This window comes from Pteropus vampyrus, unplaced genomic scaffold, assembly GCF_000151845.1.
Source record: "Pteropus vampyrus isolate Shadow unplaced genomic scaffold, Pvam_2.0 Scaffold171, whole genome shotgun sequence".
NCBI classification, from domain to species: domain Eukaryota; kingdom Metazoa; phylum Chordata; class Mammalia; order Chiroptera; family Pteropodidae; genus Pteropus; species Pteropus vampyrus.
In genome coordinates this window covers 2533965-2554161 of record NW_011888952.1, presented here as the reverse complement: position 1 = coordinate 2554161, position 20197 = coordinate 2533965, and the positions used below count along the sequence as shown (strand labels likewise).

The window sequence follows — 20197 nt, the reverse complement described above, 5'->3', positions numbered from 1 at the left end:
ACTGGCGCCTCCAAGGAGCAGAGCCTCAGCTAAGGTGGTGCCGAGGACACCCTGCACAGCCTTCCCTGCAGAATGGTGGCTGCCCCCACGCCACAGGCCTGTGAGGAGAAGAGGACAGGACGACACCCTTGCAGTCTCAGGATTTGTGGATCTCTCAGTAAATGGAGGGGCAGCTTGTTGGTGGGGTGCTGGTGGGGAAAGCCCTGTCCATGGAAATGAATTTTCTTGATGACTGTGGCCGATGGTTTTAAGTGGAATAGCTCATGGTTTTTTTCACTATTTCTGAGGGGAGTCTTTCTAAAGCACATCATAACGCTCTTCTGCCTTTTAATTTAGAGTACACAGAGAAGAACTGAACTTTGTCAAGAATCCTTCTTAGCTTGTATAAGATCCCACAGTTTTGATTATTTTTTTAAAGTTCTTTTTTGCTGTCAGCCATCACTTACTAGGTCTGACTTTTCCTTGTCTCCTCTGTCCCTTTCCTTCTTATGCATTGTGGGGCTGGAAACTCTAGGGAACCCTGCCTGTTGGAATCATGCTTTAACTAAGAGGCATCAAGTGCCAAGTGAGAGCAAGCAGGACTATGCATTAGTGCTGGCACTCCATGACGGCTGTTTGGTTGCCCTGAGAGTTCTTTCTCCCTGGATTCCCTATTTGTTGCTCTGTAGAGATTATTCAGTATTCTGATCTCCTGGTAAGTGGGCCATTACACCCTCGATTAAGTAAAAACTACAATAAAAAAGGCATTGCAGGCCTCAGTTTTCTTATCTGTAAACTAGGAATACTAATCATCATTGTAACTGTCCAGCCTAATGCCCAGCGTGTTCTGAGGCTGAACTGCAATAAGATGCCAGCCGGAGCGCCTGGTGGAGGAGGAGGGATGGTGGCAGGTCCCTGTTGTGTGACTGACAACGCAGAGGGGATGACACACAATGAGATGCAGGCCCCTTGCCCTCCCCCCTGGCATGGAGACGACAGAAAGAATGAACTGCTCTGGACAAGACTGTGGGGACAAGACTTTTCGGGACACCTCGCCACGGCCATCTCAAGTCTCCACTTCGGTTCTCTCCGCGGCTGAAATGGAAAAAAATACGGGAAGAAAAAAAAGCTCTTCCATCTCCCCTTCCTGCCTACCCTGAAGATGGGATTTTGTGGTTTGTGCCACATTTGGGCATGGAGGTGAGGGGAAAGAGAGGAAAGGCCCGCCTGTGGGGCTTTAAGTATTTTGGTTTCATCAGCACAAAGGGAGCAGGATGCCTGTGCCTATCGTGGTAAGGCTTGAGGAAATGCGGAGGCCCGGTCTGAGATGGTTCGACATACTCGAATGTTTACCCGGCTTCAAGGAAGCCAAGAGTCTGGGATTGATTCACATTCATTTCAGGCTCAAGGTTAAAGACTCACAACCTCTTTTAATTTCACTCTCTCTTGCTGAACTCTGTGTCCAGGGTTCTCTAGCCCTCTAGGGAAACAAACACATGGAATATTCAGAAAGCAGAGAGGTCTAGGGTCCCCCCCACCAGAAGCAAGCCATTTTCTTGCCAACCCAAGGCTGCACTAAACTAGTTATCAAAACGCTAATGAGAGGTCCAGCTTTTTTCCCTTCCCTTTGTTCCTCCCCCTAAGAGATGCACACTCCTTGCCCTAGCAGTCCTCAGAACCAGGAGTCTGAAGGGGAAGTGGGAGAGGAGAGGCCCTATCTAGCAGGTGCGGTCTCCAGCAAATGGTCGGTCCTGGGATAGGCACCTGATGCTTGTGGCCTGGTTGGTTTAAAGGAGCAGGATCTTCACTGATGAACACAGAGCCTGCTACAAACTTGCTAAATACAAAAGTGGCTTGAGATGAGTTAGGAATTTGAGGGGAATGAGGAAGAGGGGCTGTGGAATAAGGCAGGTAGGCCTTGGATCAAAGAGCTGAATGCTGATTTTGTCCTGGATCACCAGTGGAAGGCGCCTTTCTCCCCATCCCTGCCAGGCTGGTGGAGTTTTACTCAGAGAAACAGCTTCTGGCCTCTGGACTCCAGAAGGACTGGCTCTTTTTCACTGGATGAAGCTGTGGGTGTGGGCATTGGTTTCAGAATGGAAATCCAATCTCTGTGGGTTCCAGGTCTGTGGGCTTGTCTGGGAAGCAGTGTGGGGTGGTGGGAAAAATGAGGGACTTTGCAGTCAGACCCTTTGCCCCTCACTTGCTGTGTGATCTCGGCCAAGTCAGTCCACTTCTCTGAGCTTCAGTGTCCTTCTCAGTTAAATGGATGTATTGGCAGATCCTCCCTCCTTCTATTTCAGTTGTGAGGCATATGGGAAGTGAAGGATGTGGGGAACTGCTTGGGAAGATGTTGAGTGAGGCTTAAGTATAAGGCATTAAGGGTGTTTTAATAAGTTTCTAGGGGAAAAAAACAAACCCATTTCTGAGTAAGTCAGAAGAAGAAATCCAGAGAATGGATCGGTTTCCTCCTAAAATATTCCAGATGCCAGTCTGACCAGACTGTCCTGTCCCTGGATACCTCTCTCTGCTGGGGGCCTCCATCTCACGGTGGTGCCAGTGGAGGGGTGTGTGACATGGTCGGGGGTTCCTTGCCCCAACATCATGAGTCAGAAGTCAGCCAAGCACACACTGCTCTGCCTCCAGCCTTGGTGTCCAACTCTTAATAACCCAGGGGATAGTGATTTGACTCTTTCCAGGGCACACAGACCCCAGGTGTTTTTGACTCAGCATGCACATGGCTACCCTCCTTTGCTAGAGAATCCCCAGGAAAAGACCCTGCTCGGAGAAGGTAGGAGATAGCCTACCATTTCATCTAGCCTAATCAGGGGCCTCTTATTTCCTGGCCACCTGCTTCACACCTCCTTCCAGGAAGAAAGTCTTTTGGCTTCTGAAGGGAGCCTGCCTGGGATCTGGAAGGCCTGAGATTCCTTGGCGACCAGAAGAGGTGACATTGTTACAGAAACTATTTAAGCAGAGGAAGAAGTAGGGGACATTTACTTAGAGTTCACATTGTGATGGTGTTGGTCAAAATGTGTGTGTTGAAACTAGAGGCTGTGATCCCTTTTGGAATCAGTACCCTCGGACAGGGGGACGGTCAGGCTCTTTTTGAGACTATATACCCAAAAAAAAGGTCCAAGAAGGGACCCAGAATAATGGGCTGGATTCTACAGTAGAGGGTAGGAATGCAAGATTCTTAAGGAGGCATGATTCCTGGGGGAGAGGCAAGGTGGTAGTTGAGTGAGGGAGCTGTGCCTGACCCATCCCTTTGGGCCATCTGAGAGAATGAAGGGTCATGGGCATGGCCTACAGGCTCCTGTTCGAAGGCTGTTTCAAAGTTGGGGTTGCCATGGGATAAAGGAGATCAATCTGACCTGGAAGGAAGTTGGCTTAGAGATAAAAAGCAAAGGATTGGCAGAAGTGGGCATTTCTCTGAAGAAGTGCTAAGAACTGATTGTCACAGGACCAGACCTTATTGAATGGTTTTATAAATGACGGAAGAAAAGATGAGAATTCAATTTTCGAGGTTTAAGGTGACTGAGCTCTTGCTTCTAGACTGTGAAAGCAAGATGAGGGGCTAAACCAAGGAAAGACTTTCAAAGGCTATGAGGCAGGAATGCCAGATAGGCTCTTTTGCATCCTGTGTAAAGTGCCTCGCTTCAAGGAAGAGGCTGAACTAAGATCAGACAAAGAACGGAGAATGCACCCAGAAGCTAGACTTCTGGCAGTCAGACCCAGCCAGAGGGAGGCAGGCGTCACCTGGAGGGGTGGCAGGAACTTGAAGAAATGGATTTTTTTCCCCAAGTGGCTCTCCAGGCCAGAACGCTTTTGGTCATTGCATTTCAAGACAGGTGGCGGCACTGAGCAAGGCCAGAGCTAAGGCATTGCAGAAGTAGGCCAGCTGAGTGAGGGCCTCCCACTAAGGTGAGGGCTCTCTGGTGTGAAGGGGGACAGGACGGAATCAAAGTGTTTCCTTCCCTGAGAAAGGTTGGCAGTGATTTCCTAGTGGCAGTTCCTCATGGAAGTGTGACTCGGATACCAGTGCTTAACTGTGTCTCCACTTCACCTTGGCTAGTCTGGCCTCACCGTCGCTGTGTTTTTGTGCTAATGAATAAATAAGGAGGGACTCCTCCAACACCTTTTCTGCACCCTTCCTGTCATCTTGCATACCTGGCAAGACTGTATCCACTGAAAGGTCATGGGACATGAGCATATGCCATCAACAGGCATTCTGTGGCTTGCACCTCCTGTCAGAGGGCTCAGATGGCATGGTTCCCACCCAGCACACAGGTCCTCTCCAGCTCAGTGGCTGGGATGTGTGCTGTGGGTGTTCTGTGTTTGGATGGGAGTAGAGGCACCTTATAAAGTATCAAGAGATGAGGCTTGGAGTCTACTTGTCATAGAAGTCCAAGGGCTGGCTAAGTGAACAAACACATTGTGGAGATCTGAGAAGACTAGACTAGGGCTCCCTTGAAGTTTGGAGGGGGCCGACTGGAGACAAGGTAAGGGAGGCAGCTGGTAAGTAGAGACTTCTTATTTCCTCCAGGACCTGAAGCCATAGGAGTTCAGAAAGATCTAGACAAAGCCAGAGATGAGAGGCCCAGGTCACAGTGGTGGTGTAAGGAGATGAGCTGGCAGGAGGGCGATGATGGAGGGGGTCAGGGTCAGGCTATCTCTCATGTAAGGAAGGCAAGAAACCAAGGGTTAGACCAGATCTATTAGGGCCTTCTGGCACCCAGCCAAGATGTGAGGCCTGGCCCACCGTTTCCTACCTGAGGTCAAACTGAATGACTCAGGGGCCTCGTCCCTTCGAGGAAGGGGTTAGACCTTCAGCATGCAGGGAAAAGTGTGAGTAGGCAGCCGATGTCATTAGGTGTGCGAGGGGAGAGGACAGATGGTTCTGAACCACTGGGCGTGGGGCCTCCAGGCCGCGATCTCTCTGGTGGCCTAAGACCCCTGACTGACTGTGATCTCTGACCTACACTGAATGCTCTCTTGGCGCGGCCCCACTCTGACTGTGACGACTGAAGGCTTTGACCACGGTAACCCTTTGCCTGACTTTGACTGCAAACTGTGACCTCCTGGCCGACTCTGACCCTTGCCTTCATGGACCAGGCTTTTGTTGACTGAGTATAATTCTAGACTGGGACACCCTGTGCCTCTCTGGCCAACTGTTCCCCTTGGCTGCTGTGACCCTGTAGTGGACTGAGACATTTGATCACTGAATCCTCCCTGACTGATGATGATCCTTTGACTGACCCAGACTTTTTGACCACTTGTGACCCTCATGACCCCCTGACTGACTGGTGGTAACACTTGACCCTGACCCCAGCCGACCCTGGCCCACCGAGTGACTGCCACCCCATGACAGGCTACGATCTCCTGACCGACTGTGGTCCCTCAGACCCTAAACATAACTGGCTGCCCCCCATGTCCTTGGTGCCCCGGCCCCTGCCCGCCTGCCCGCCCGGCGCTGGCGTCGGTGGTGCCCGAGGCAGTAGGATTCACACTCACGCCCAGCTGCAGCAGGAGGAAGGCTGGTCGGAGAGGAAAGAGCATTGGACAACGACACGCGACTAGGGCTAGAGAGATTGGCTACGTCCTGGCTCTGGCTGGTGACGGAGGACTGTCTCCGCAGGGCCCCCTGAAAGGAGGCCCCGCTCTTGAAAGTATTGACTACTTCAATCTGCAACGGAGGAGAGAACGAGACAAGTTGCGAGAAGAACGAACACGACAGCTACACGACTGACAGGCGCAACGCCACGAGAACAGCCGCAGCCACGGCAACAATGACAACGTTACTGAAATCAAAACAAAAAAATACCAGACACACTCCAAGGCTCTGAAAGATGTCTGTGCAGCTCTGGGTCCACCTGTAGGCCCCAGGGTCCCAGAGAGGACACAGGGGTCTGGCCTTTGTCCTGCTCTAGTGGCTCAGGGGTCATGGGGCTGGGCCGGGGGCTGAGGGTGGTTAAACATGGTGTTTGGAGGCAAGAAGGGGTGCTTGGTCCCTTTTGGGGTCAGGTGTGGAGCCAGAGTGGTATATGGTGGGGGCTCTGGGATAGACCTACTTTAGCCCAAATCCTGTCTCTGCCACTTTTAAGCTAGGTGGCCTTGGGCAAGTCACCTCTCTGAGTGTAGGTTCTTGTCCTTCGGAAGGGGCAACGCCACCTGTTTGGCAGGGTTATCTGTGAGTGGCCAACCACTTGGCATACCCTGAGTGTTCTGTAAGAGTCAGGCTGGATAGGCACTGTGCCCACTCAAAAAACTACAGTCCTAGCGTTCTCCTGCAACCTGGAGACCCCCGATAGGGTTTGTGGCCAGGTTGGTGACAGCACCAGGGCTTTGTGCACTGAGAGCTGCCCCCAGAGGGCTGGGCGCTGGGGTTCCTGTTGGGGAGGAGAGCTCAGGTTGAATCAGATGGTTGGGTCTGAAACCTGCCTGTGTCCCCTACCGCAGCGCTCAAAAAGCACTGTTTCCCAAACATTAGTCACCCCTAAAACTTGAGATGGCATACCTACCTTTCTGGGGGCTATGAGAGCCAATGAGATGGTGTTTGGGACAGTGTACTGGGGGTGTGAGGCAGCCCAGGTGATCTACTGTTTCTTATAGTTAAATAAAGTGCTAGGACCCTGGGTAGGATGAAGGCGGGGGGTCTCTGCAACACTTAACAGAATGTGAGGGGTGGGGTGGGGTGGCTATGAATTTGCCAGATGCAGTTCTCCCAGGTGGTCTGGGTTAAGAGACTTACCCTTGCTTAGTTTCACAGTCCCCTCTGTTCCTCATCTCACAGGACTATGAAGGCATGCTATGACCTATAATGCCAAATCAGGCAGAGGGGCTGGCTCCTGTAAGAGCCTGTGGCTTGTGTGGGGGCCCGCATGGTTACGGCATGTGGCATGTGGCAGCCATACAGTTTCTGTCTTGGGGAAGAAACCTGCTTCTAGCTGGACATGCATCTTGCTTGAGTGCTCTGCAGGTGTCTTTGCTGTGCATGTGTGTGCATGTGTGTGTCTGTGTGCGCATGGGGAAAAGTGAACTTTGCTCCCCAGAGCTGTCTCCAAATCCTGGTGAAGTCTCCTGTGGAGGAAGAGGATGCGTGTGCCTGTGTAGAAGTGACCAGATGTCATGGGCTGATCCCAAGGCCTGAGAGAATCTTGGGCCAACCTTGGCCTGAAGCTGCCATCCTGACCTCACACGGACCAGTCTCCAGCCTCGCAGTAGCTGCCCTGCAGCGTTGAGCCCAGTCTCCCCAGCAACCCTGGCTAGTCCCCCTCACTCGCCTCAGCCCTCAGGGTCACCCCCTCCCCTGCCCTCAGGAGCAAATCCCTCGACGTCCCAGTCTGATCCCTTGCTGGCCAAGAGGGTGAGGTGGAACGTTCCTGAGGAGGCTGCTGGGAGACTGCGTGTGAGGAACGTGGCTGCGCAACAGGCTGGTGATGGTGAGCACACGTCTGGACCCTGGCCCTGGGCGGGGGAATGGAGTGCGCACACCTCCATCACTGGCTGCCCGGCCAGGCGTGGGGCCAGCCCTGGGAACCTCCTGTACCTGGGTCTGGATCCGATTTAGGCCTCGGAACCACAGGATCTGGCCCCGCCGCAGCTCCCGCTCGGCGTGGTCTATCTCTTCCACGTCCTCGTTGAGCTCCTCCTCCGGGATCTCCTCCTTCTGCGTGAGTCTGCCAGCTTCCTTGAGGAACTTGAGCCTGCTGGTCGGGATGGTGGCAATGACCTGCAGGGGACCCAGACAACATCAGGGCAACGGCAGCTGCCCCTCAGTCGGCCTCTTTCCCTCTCTGCCACCCCCACCTTACTCGCTCACTCTCCCTCTCCTCTGACCCACTTACCTAGTTACATGTTCAACTCACTCCTTAATTCGTCTCACCTACTTCTCAAGTCAATTTTTAAATCTTATTAATTTGCTTTTTAATTCATTCACTCATTCTGTGTCAGGGGAACATAGTGAAAAGTTCTTGGCCTTTAAGAGTTGGATAGATGTGACTTTGAATACCCCAGACCTTACTGGTCATGTGACCTTGGGCACATCATTTAACCTCTCTGAGCTCTGGTTTTCCCACACATAAAGCTGAGGGGAATTCTCAGGGCTGGAGGGTTAAGCCAGATGGTGTGTGTGTCTAAGTTGCTGCACACAAGCCTGGCCTGTGGCTGGCCCTCAGGCCTCTGGGCCCGTTCCTCTTGAGGTCACTGGGTCCTGGGTACCCAAGGCGAGCAACAAGGGCTCAGGGGCTGAGTGCCCCGAGGGCAGCCAATCCAGGGACTCTGGGAGTGGTTGGTTGCCCTCCCAGCAAGGGAAAGCAGCATGGGGAGGGGACGTGCCTTCGTTTTTACTCTTCCTCTGAAGGCTTGTCCAGGTGCTGAGGCCTGAGGCCTGGGGAAGCTGAGGTGGCGGAGGTCAGAGGCCCCTTATATCTCCTGGAGGGAGAGACAGAGCCTAGCCTGGACACTTAGCCCCAGTGGTTCCCTGGGAGTTTAAGGTGGGCTTTGCCTGCTGGTATTGTCCTTAGGCATTAGGAGTCTGCTTGCCCAGACACTGGGAGCTCCCTGAGGGTATGAGCCCCTGAGATATAAGGATGGCCTGGCCCCGAAGGGGCCCAGGGTTAGGGTTGCTAAGTCACATCTTGTTTATCAGCTCTCTAAAAAATCCCCAAAGTTTAAAGAAGTTTCTTTTAGTGAAACTAAACTTTCTTCTTTATCTTCTGGTTAATTTCTGCCACTGGAACGTCCCACTCAAGCCTGGAAACAGCTTGGAGGCAAGGACATTGTCTCAGGCCCATTGGGGCCCCTACTGCCTAGATGATGGAGCATCCTGGCACAAAGCCCCTTGACCCAGGATCCGGCTCAGGGCACATCTCACAAACAGCACATCCTGGTCAGGTGCCTTTGAGCTACAAGTTGAGAGCACTGTGATGGGGTATGTGTGTGTGTGTGTGTGTGTGTGCGCGCGCGCGCGCGCGCGTGCTTGCGTGTGCACACGCACGCACGCACGCACGCACGCACGCACGCACACATGTACGCATGTGCACATGTGCGCCTGGGACTTAGGTAATGCTAGGAAAGGGACCAATGGGAGAATGTTCTGGAGTCATAGCTGGAAGGGCCCCCACAGAGCATCCAGCCCAGGGGTCCCCAAAGTCAGAAGGATCTCAGACGGCCACAGACACAGCACTGAATAGCTCTATGATGTGGCAGAGGTCGGCCTTCTTATGTTCCCTTGGGGCCCTCTGAAGGAGCCTCTGCTTGGTGTCTCTCCACTTACTAATCTCCTGTCAACATAATCAGTCACACCACATATTAATCTCCCTTTTTAACAACTAGGCAGCTTCAAGGTCCGAGCCTTGGCAGGCCATGGCATCTAGTTAGAGTTTAATTACATTACTTTTTGATACCTTCTACTTATGACAAGTGATATTGATTTTCCATGCATGGTAATAATATAAAGTCGTCTTCTGAAATAAATTTCAGTTAAAAAAACTTACGAATAGGAAGAAAATATTAAGTAAGTAACAGAATCACTGGTAGCTAGATATAAGGCAAAAATCACAGTGAGGGCACCCAAATGACCAGCATTTGAAACCTGGGCCAACTCCCATTGCTCAGAGGCCCAGAGATGGGGAGGGCCTTGGCTGGGGACAGACAGCGAGGCCCTAGCAGAACTGGAACCCATTCCTAGGGCTTGGGATTCCCCAGCCAGTGCTCTTCCCCTTCCCCCACTTTGCAGAAGAGGCACCTTCTGCAATCCATTCTGAACTTACCTGGCCCCAGACGAGCTCTCCTAACCCGATGAATATGCACCACATCCACTGGTCCAGCTGCAGTGGAGAGCAGCTGAATGGCTTCCCCCCAAACTGCACAATCACTATCTGGAGGTCAAAGCGGGCAGAGAGACAGAGACAGAGAGATGGGCGATCAGGGGCCAGCTGGCAGGCCTGGCTCTCAGGGCACTGTGGCAGGGCTCCGGCTGCCCACTGCCTGCCCTGGCACAGATTAGGGTGGCTACCTGGATGGCAAAGGTGCCCAGCACGATGGTGCAGAAGATGGGATTCCGGAAGATGCCATCAAAGACATTGCGTTCGCCATGGATCTTGCGGGCATTGATCTCATTGAAGAGCTGCATCATGACGAAGGTGTTGAAGATGATGGTGTAGTGCTCCGAGGGCGGCGAGTGCAGGGGTGCATTCCTCCCGCTGTCGATCTGGAACATCTTCTCGCCTGCCAAGCGGAGAGCAGAGCGTGGGAGCTGGGCGAGAGGCCGTGGTGAGGGAAGACACTGGGTCCTGTGTAGGGGCCTCTTCTGAGCAGCAGGGTGGGCTGCACGGGCACGGAGGCGTGCTCTGGACATCAGGGGGGCAGGTGGGCATGTGCCATTGGGTGGTCATGAGTGCCAGTGAAGGGGTAACAAAACACTTTCTTTTCTAGCGGGGAAAGACCTTGGGTGAACTTCTACTTTTTCTAAGGAAATTTGATGAAGATGGAATGCTGGCTGTGTTATCAGGTGATACTACTTATAAAAAGTGACCCCCAATTGGCAAACTCATCTGGACTGGGAGGACGGAGTATAAACTAGGAATACCTGCTGGGGGGCCATGGCTTTGTGCTCTCCTGAAAGTGCTACTTCTTGTAACTGAGCATGTCCTTGCTGAGACCTCTGGAAGCTGATAGGGCTATTACGAGGGTATCAATTCCCGTATGGAGGTTGGGGCTTCTAGGCCAGGCTGGCTCTGGACCTACCCATGTGGCCTTATTTTACACTTGAGCTGTCACGTGGTGGAGGGCAGAGGAGTCCACCAGCTGCAGTGTGGACATCCACTGATGGCGAGCCTATCTAAGCTGGTGCCAGGAGGGCTTGTGGGGTTTTTGAGTGTGAAGTGTCTAGGTGAATCCAAGACCACCGAGGGTAGGTACGTAAGTGGGGAAGCCGGCAAGTAAGCGAGAGGCCTGCCTTCCTCTCTCCCTGCCCCCAACCACCCCTTGACAGCTTTCTGCTTGAGTTTCTCCTAGTTTTGCCTTTCTGTGTTCTCCTCCAAGGCTTTTCATGGTGATCTTTACAACAGGACTGCCAACACATCACCCCCTGGTGGGTAGGGTGGGGGACTCACCAACAAAGAGCAGTGTGAAGATGAGGGTGAGCTGGTAGACAGCATGGCCCAGGATGTTCTTCATCATGGTCCGTGAGATGAGGGGCTTGTTACGGCCATATGGCTTCCTCAGAAGCAGGGTCTCGGTTGGTGGCTCAGTGGCCAGCGCCAGTGAGGCGAATGTGTCCATGATGAGGTTCACCCAGAGCATCTGCACGGCTTTCAGAGGGGAGTCCTGGAGACAGCGACCGGGAGAGGGCTGTCAGGGGGAGGCCAGCCCCACCAGCTGCTACAGAGTACCTGGTGTGGGACTCATCATTGGGGTCTCAGCAGCTTCCTGCTGAAGTCTTGAGGCTGCTCTGCCTGGTGGTTCTGCCCTCAGCTGGCCTGTCCCCTGGGTTCCTGAGCAGGCACAGAGCAGGTTTGCTGAGGGCCTCAGACCTGCCCGCCTCAGCCATCTCCTCCCGCAGGAAGAAAATTGAGTTCCCTGCGCCTGATGGCCACCAGCTCTCTGTCCTCTGATAAATTTAGCCACATCCCTGATATCTTCCCTCTTCCCCCTAGAGTCTCGCCTCTAGGCTAAGGCCAAGGTCTTCCCAACCATCTCCAGCACAGACACCCCAACCTCCATCTCCTCCATCTCCCTCTTCCCCCTCCCCGCTGCCTCTTTCTCCTCAATTATCAACGGTTTGAGTCTCTCCTATCTCACCCTACAATGCCCATGACCCTGTCCCCTTTTCCCTACCACTCAATTTCTTTTACTTCTTATCCCACCTGAACTTAAGCTATTATTGCATATACATGTGATTCTAAAAATAACATTTTCATGGCAGAAAATTTGGGCAAGTAAGAAATAGTGGAAGCTAAAACTCATCAATGATTGTACCACTTGTAAGTTCCCACTGTCTACAGTCTGGTGTGGCGCCTTCCCCACCGCTCCCTGCCTGCGACTGGGGTCACGTATTCACACTGTTCTGCGCACAATCATATCACATGGTCTACACCGCCTGAAGCTGCTGAATCTATTCATCATCCCCTTCCTCACACCCCCATGTGCCTTGTCCTTGGCAGCCAGGCTCTGGCCTCTTCATGCCTCCAAAATGTCTTTTTCCAAGGTCACTAGCACCTTACTTGTCACGTTCAAGGGATACATTTTGCAGCCCCATCTCAGTGAAGTCGCTGTTAAGTTGGGCCACTACCTCCCTCTTGTGCCCTGGCCCCCACTCTCCTGGTCTTCCTCCTCCTCTCTGAATGTTCCTTGCCCTTCTCTATCTCTTTTGGGGTTCCTCTTGCCTTGCTTCTTAAATCTGTGCTCTCCGTGGCCCCTTGTTTGGCCCCGCCCTCTTTCCACACCTGTCCCCTGGCTCCACCTGTTTCCTCCACATTGTCCTCCCTCCAGCCCAGACTTCTGCCTGTGGCTTTAGCCTCATCCACCAGTGGAGCACTTCCTCCAGGAAGCACACAGATCCTGTAAGCCCAACAGCCCCAACTGAGCTGTTCCTCGCCCCTCTGTCCTCTCCATGTACCTCCCCAGGCCCCTCTGCCTGCGCCCCATACATTCACTCACATAGATATTGATCATTCCTCTTGGCCACTTCCTCCACCTCTGCCCTGGCTCAGTCATGCTCCCCACGCCCCTCAGCCTTCTCTGATTACATGTGCTTTGGGGCTGGGGGCCCCCCATCTCTCCACCAAGGCCTCCATGGCCCCACCACCAACTTGATCTAAGATCTCAGGCAAACTGATAGTCCTCTTGGAACCTCAGTTTCCCTATCTGGCATCAGTTGGTCTCCAAGAAGCCTTATATGAGTTGTGGTGCAGTGGGAGTGTGCCTCAAGCCACCACTAGAGGGAGCTTTTCATCCAGTCTACAAGAGAAGGCCCTTGAGAGCAAAGGGGACTCCCTTCCGCCACTCCCCTGGGCTCTGACTCTCAGGGCTGGGGTATTAGGTACTGTCATGTGTATCCCCCAAGGGCTCAGAATGAAAAAGAGTGGAGCAGCATTCCCAGGGCCACACAGCAATTCGGGGCAGTGCTGGCCTCTGGGCCTCTGTGCGCTCCCACAGGCAGGAACTTGTCTGCCCATGTGGCTGCTAGGAGGGACCAGGCCTCAGAATACTCTCTCTTCTCCATGCAGGCTGGTCAGCCCCTGGGGTGGTGAGGCAGGAGGCTGTGGGAGCAATGGCAGGTACCTGGCCTATTGACACTCTGAGCCTCAGTTTCTGCTTCTGTAAAATTGGGATCATCACCTTCCTGCTGCATGAAGCTGGGTGAGGAAGCAGCATGGCTGCAAATGTTCGGGCCTGCAGTTGGCTTCCCTTGGATTCAGGACACGGGGCTCAAAACTCAGACTGAGATCCGGACAGACAACTGCCTCTCGCAGTGACATAGAGCCCCTGACTCCATCCTGCTGCTCCCACCTGGCCTTAGGAATCCAGGAGAACAGGCCCTTCCAGACACACTCCTTGTCTGAACTAAGGCCTCCCGGCCCCACCCATTAGCTCCTTGTCCCCTCTGGCCACCTGATCCCCTTGGGTCCTGCCTTGCTCCTACCTCCCTCTGGCCCTTTATATGGCCAGGAGCCCTGCCTTCCCTTGAGGATCACCTCTCCTGCCTCCTGGAGGAAGGGCCAGACCTGTGCCCGGGTCAGGCAGATGTAGAACGGACACTCTCCATTTGCTGGGTGACCTTGGATAAACTCTGCCACATCTTGGAGCCTCATTTCCCCTGCTTCATGGGGCTGGCGCCTGCCCCTGAGGTCTGTTCCTGGATCTCAGCAGGCACTCCATTGATGGGTACGATGACCTGGGATGCCCACGTGGGTGTCTGCCTTCCCCAGGCTTTGGAATGCTTTGCTCTGCCTGCCCCTCAGAGGACCCACCTGCGTGATGCAGGCGCCTGTGAAGGCCACGATCACGGCCACCACGTTGACTGTCAGCTGGAACTGCAGGAACTTGGAGATGCTGTCATAGACGTTGCGGCCCCACATCACTGCCTTGACAATGCTGCTGAAATTGTCGTCTGTTAGGATGATGTCCGAGGCCTCCTTGGCCACATCTGTACCTGCAATGCCCTGTGGGGACAGGGACAGGAGCCTGGGTAGGCTGACTGGGGAGGCGAGCAGCTCTAGCAACACTGTCCTCACCCCTTACATGTCCTAAGTCCTACACAACCCTGCACATACCCAACTGCCAGCCCAGCCAGATCACACAGGACATGTGCACATGTGTGCACAGATGCATATGCGTGCACGCAGATGCACACACACATCTACTCCTGATAGACCAAGCCCCCCTAGTCCAGCCCTCTGCCTTTGGGAGACCTCTCCCTGGCCCCTCCTTCCCTCTCCCACCCCAGACCCATCAGTGCAGGGAGAGAGCAGCCCTTACAGAGGGGCCCTGAGGGCTAGGATGAGCCTCGAGAGCACTGGGTGCACAAAGTGGGCAGTGGGTGGGCTGAGTGTGAACTGGAGGTCTTGCACCACCAGCTCGAGGCTGTGTCATTTACATCCCCCTAATCCCCTGCCTACAAGCTCCTGCTGACGCTGCCCTAGGCCCCCTGCAAGCTGCTCCTACCATGGCGAAGCCCACGTCTGCCTTCTTGAGTGCGGGACCATCGTTGGTACCATCCCCCGTCACGGCCACCACCTGCCGCTGCTCTGTGTGTGTGCTGTCGATGATGCCTGTGGGGTGGGGTGGGAGTGTGCTCAGGGCCCTGGGATGCTCCCTGAGGCAGGGGCAGCATGGCCAGCCCTGATCTTCAGGAGGACCCTGGGCTGGGCATAGCCACCTCTCTGGCCCCTGCCCTGCCACCCCTACCCCTTGTGGTTCTTCCCAGCTCCAGGCTTGCCCTAAGCTCCCAGCACCTTCAGGGGATGTCAGGTGCCTTAGCTCAGTGCTGGTTTGCAGCCCTCCATGGTCTGGGCCTGCTCCCCTCTCCAGCACCCTCGCTTCTCTCCGCAGCCCATGGCCATGCCAGCAGCCTCCCTGGCCAGAACCGCCTCCCCTCTGTGTGTGCTCCAGGGGCCCCTCTGTCCTCCAGGGACTGCAGGGTTTTGCCAGGGGCCTACCATGTGCTCACCCACCATCTTCTCTCTGGGAGGTCCAGTCACAGCTGAGGAGGCTTGGGCTGTGCCATTTGCCAATCACCCTGACCTACTGTTCTGGCCTTGACCTCTCTCCAGACATTCATCCTCGATAAAATCCTCAACGAATAACAGAATGAACAGGTGACATGTGAGCCCTGTCACTGAGCTGGGGCCAGTGGAAAAGGTGGGTGAAAGATGTCATCAATGGGCATGCGTGGAGTTTTTTGGCCCCTGAGCATGGGCAGGACAGAAATTTGAGGGTCAACCTTGACATGTCTCTCTCTTGTTCCACACATCAAATGCATCGCCAAAGCCTGGGGTTCCTGCTCCAAAATTTCACTGGAATCCTTCCACTTCTCTCTATCCCCATCATTTCCATGGCCCCCTCACTAATCCCAGGCTCCTCCTCCAGTCTGCACAGCTGCCCTAAGGTCTCTCTCTCTAACACGCGAGTCTGAATCTGTCCCACCAGCACTAGCTGAGAGTCATTCTCTCACTGTCTGCTTCAGAATGACATCTGCATTCTTAGCTCCACTCATGAAGTCCTGGGTAGTCAGAACTCTCCCATTCTCTGCTCTGTTCTTTTCTTACCCCGTGTACCCTCCTGGCCACCTCCAATCTGTGATTTAACTACAGGAATGGCTCTTGGTCCCTCAGAGCCAGCTCTGCTTGACCCTATCTTTGCACAGCCTGTTCCCTTAGACAGCCAGCCCTGTCACCCATCTGTAGTCTTGGCTTGGAGGCCACTTTCCCTGGGGAGCCTTTGTGACCCCTTGAGGACCCCTGCCTGCCTTAATCAGATCACTGCAACTCCCATCCATCCATATGTCTCCCTGTCCTGCACCTGGCAAACAGAAGCAGCCTGTGAAATGATGGAATGAGTTTCCTGACTTGGGGCGCTGGACTTCCCTCCTCAACCCTCCAGCTCTTTGCAACTGTCAGAGCTCTACCCCTTCAAGGCCCAACTTCCAGACGTGTGCTCCAGGAGTCATCTCAGCTGCTCCCCCAAGCTGTTCCACTGCCCAGGACTATCTAGTTTCTGTCTACTTGGCATTTAAGGCCTTCGTCCCCACTGGTTCTCTTGGCCTGCCTGGGTGCTGCTCCAAGGCAGGAATAGAGCCAATTTTTTCTCTGGGGCTCCCCAGGCTGGCACCAGCTTTTCTACAGCCCTCCTATTACTCCTAGTAGAGGGAAGAGCTGGGAGGACACCTTCCACCAGACCCTTGTCTGCCAAATCCAGTGCTGGTATGGCCCTACCACTCTGCCGACATGGCCCTGCCGTGTGCAGTCACCAGGGGTCTTCCTGTGGTCACCGCTCATGGTCAAATCTCTGTCCTATTTCTCTGGACCTCTTAGCAGCTGTTCATGCTGTAGGCCACCCCTTCCTCCTCACCAGGCTTCTTTGTCTTCCTAGGCAAGAAAACGTCCTCCTGCCCCTCTGGCTGCCACTCCTTGGTCTTTGCTGACAGATCTCAGGCTCTGCCCATCACTCAGGTAGGAGGGTCCTGGGTTTAGCCAGCTCCTCTGTTCTCCCAGCTCAGCATAGCTCACCTATGTCTTTATCTCTGGCCCGCTCTCTCGCCTGAGCCCTGACTCCACGGCTGTTTTCTGGACACCTCCACTTGGATGTTAGAGGGCCTCCAGCTCAGCCAGCCATACATCGAGTGTGTCAGTTTCCCCTCAAATGTGTCCTTTCTCTCATAACTCTTAACACCAAGATGCCTGCTCAAAAACCATGTGGCATGCTGGAACACAGCAGGCTCTCAAACAGGTGTAGACTGATGGAATCCTGGACCACACATCTTCCTCATCCCTCTACCACACCCAAACAATCACTGGGCCCAGGCCTTTCTACTATTCAAATGGTTCTCAGACCTGTTGACTTCCGGTCTACCTGGACCGTCACCACTCCAGCCCAGGCGTCACCTCTCAATTGGACAATCCCAGTGGTCTCTCTTCTTCCAGGCTACTTTCCATACAGCAGGGAGTGAGCTTTCTCAAAGAGCGCTTCTCCCTTCAAGGCCCTCCCACACTCCCTACCCTGACAGTATAGGTCACTGGCCTGGTGTTCAAGGCCCTGCATGATCTAAAGCTGGCACCTCCTTCTCTAGTCTCCCTTTCTTTCTTGAGGTCCTGGCCCAGCCAACTGAACTTCTTTCCACTCCTTGAAGGTGCCTGGAATTCTTTGCCTCTGGGCTTTCACAGTGTAGTTAGTTCTCTGCCCTGCCTGAAACACCCTTTCTCCTGGACTGCATCCCACCTTCCATGACCTGTGATCTGACACCAGCAGAGGGTCCCAGATCACCCTTCTCTTCCACCAGTGCAGCCTTTAGCTCGATGTAGGGAAACCAGCTATTTAATATCTGCTGGATGAAACCTGGATGATGAATTCGAAGAGGGAAAGGCCATGTCTGCCAAGAGCATGGCACAGAGCACATACTCGACAAACATTTATCAGGACAATGAGTGAATGAATGAAGGAGTGCCTGAATAAGAAATGGGATGGATCAGGGTCCTCCTGCTTAGGAATCTGTCGTTCTAGGGTTCTGCGTTTTTGTCCCCAGGCCAGATCTGCCTCCATCGATGTTCTTGGGCAGCACCTTTGGGAGACAAATTCAAGATGCCCTAGAGAAGACCTTAGCCAGAAACCATCCCTGTATGGCCATCTTACAGATGGGAAAATTGAGTCCCAGAGTGGGAGGGACTCGCTCAAGGCTATAGAACAAGTCAGGGGCAGAGCCAGGACTTGAACCCAGAGCTGTGTGACCGTGAAAGTGCCCAGTATCTGGCCACGTGGATGGGCTCACAAAGGGGTGTGTCCCCTTTTCTGGAAGGAGAAGGATGGTGGTTGTTGGCCTCAACTCTCAGGTTGCTGTTCCCAGGATAACTATTCTTGAGGTCCTGGTTACAGGTATGGTTTAGGGGCCTCGAGACCAAGCAGACCAAAGGTCTCAAACTCCTAAGCTCTGGGGCCACATAGAACATAAATAAATAAAATAGGCTGAATGTCAGACGATAAGGAGTAGTGAAGATGGTGTCAAACAAGAGAGAGCAAGGTCTGTATAAAGTTATTCAAATTCAACATAAAAAACGGTGTACCACCCAAATAAAACACATCTGTGGGCCCCATTTACTCCTCAGGCCATGATGGCTCCTAGATGGTCAGTCCCATTGCTTCCTATAGGAGGTGAATCCCAGAGAGAAGATTCACAATCTCATCTCACTGTGGCCTTTAGGAGGCCTTCAGGGCTACAAATAGGATGAGATAAGGGTGTCCCCAGGTGTGGGTAGCCCAAGGAAAAAGCCCTTTCATCCTAGAAGGGAGCTGCAGGCACTGGAAGGCGAAGGCCTGGCACTTGGGTCTCAGATTTACCTGTGCCCGCCTAAGTCTTACCTTTGACCAGGGTATGCTTGTCCGTAGGGGAGGAGCGAGCCAGCACCCGCAGCTTTGGCCAGATCTTGTCGATTCGCTCCTGCTCAATCTGGAGAGGGATGCAGGTGGGGTTGGGAGAGAAACTGAGGCCCAGAGAAAGGAGGAGATGCGCCTAGAGTCACTGGCCTCTTGGCACACTAGCTGGCTTCTGTACAATATGCAGCACCAATGCCTCCCAGCCCTCCACCCGAGTTCATCCCTCTGAAGACCCTTTGTGCTGGGCTACATACCTCCCCCTTCTCGTTGCGGATCCTCCGGTTGAACTCCTTGCCTTCAAGGCACAGGAAGTCCTCCCCAGGATGGATGATGCCACACTTTATGGCGATGGCCCGGGCTGTGTTGATATTGTCACCGGTGACCATGCGGACCGTGATGCCTGCCCGCTGGCACTTTCGGATGGCTTCTGGGACCTGGCAGGAGGGCAGGAGCCATGGGGCTGGGCACCACCTTGGGCAGGCTCTCCCTGCCCTCATGGATTCCAGAGTGAGTCCTGCTCACAGGCAGCTCCACTGAAAGGATCTAGATGACCAGGAGATACTGATGGCACATGGACCATCTCCTCCCTTCCTATGCCCATGGCAGGCATTGTTAATCGATCATAGTATCCTCTGATTAAACCCTGATGTAGTCTCAGAATTTTCCTCTGCAGAGTCCTACGCATCTGCCAACTATCAACTATGATAGTCCATCGTAGGATGAAACTGAGGGCTATTCTGACCTGGACAAAGACTTTGAGGAAGATCTCAATAAATGTCTCTCAGATCTGGCCCTAGGTGAGATGGATGAGTAGAATACAGAATACTCTACGACTGAACAAGAACTTGTCCCTGCTTTATCCACATGCACATTTCCTGCAAACTCAATGACAAATATATGTTCCTATATTTTCAGGTTTGTTTTTGAAAGGGACATTGTATTTGGGGGCATTTTATTAACAGAATGTGACATTGGCTTAGAATAAATGCAAATGATTATGCTTCATATAAAATATGACATTTCTCTGTGAGGGTAAGGACTGCCTCCTGCCCTCTCTGTCAGGACAGACTGACCTCTAGGCCAAATAGGCTAGAGAAACCCAGCCAACCAGAAGCTGGCAAGGCCCCGCCCCTGCACCCCACCCCCTTCCTGCCTCCACCTCTATGCAGAGCTGTGGATTTGCCCAGATATTAGGATGAAAAAACCATCCTGGAGCTGCCATGGCCCTTTACACACGGCACAGATCAACTGAACAACATTCTTACCCATGAGCAGTGACAAATAATATAATAAGGTGATATTTGCTGCAAAACATTTTTGAGTGGGAGAGGACATGTCATGCACAGAAAATCCTGTTATACTAAAAGACCAAAGCACTTTAGAATCTCGGGCCTGGAGGGGCTGAGTCCCACTCCCCACTCCTGCGCATCTTAGTGCCTGGGAGCTCACTTCCACCCTGAAAGTGTCTCAGGAGCTAAATCTGCAAAGCCACTGCTGAGAGAATTTGAAGACTGCTGTGGGCTGAAATGTGGCCCATCCCTCAAATGATACATTGAAATCCTCACCCCCTAGGACTTGGAGATAGGATCCCTGTAGAGGTAATCAAGTTAAGCTGAGGTCACTAGGG

The 20197-nt window shown here is 53.4% G+C and overlaps 1 protein-coding gene across 3 annotated transcripts in view; it reads right to left on the bottom strand.

Annotated features, from left to right (window-relative positions):
• The window catches only part of ATP2B2 (ATPase plasma membrane Ca2+ transporting 2), a 180572-nt gene that overhangs the window by 4570 nt on the left and 155805 nt on the right, over positions 1-20197 (bottom strand). For all 3 annotated transcript variants that reach the window (XM_011370565.1, XM_011370563.1, XM_011370564.1), the window contains 8 exons: positions 18825-19004; positions 18556-18643; positions 14650-14756; positions 13956-14147; positions 11097-11310; positions 9998-10209; positions 9753-9860; positions 7529-7711 (listed from right to left, as the gene is read on the bottom strand). In XM_011370565.1, the coding sequence (XP_011368867.1) occupies positions 7529-7711; positions 9753-9860; positions 9998-10209; positions 11097-11310; positions 13956-14147; positions 14650-14756; positions 18556-18643; positions 18825-19004 (1284 nt within the window). The remainder of the gene's footprint in view (positions 1-7528; positions 7712-9752; positions 9861-9997; positions 10210-11096; positions 11311-13955; positions 14148-14649; positions 14757-18555; positions 18644-18824; positions 19005-20197) is intronic.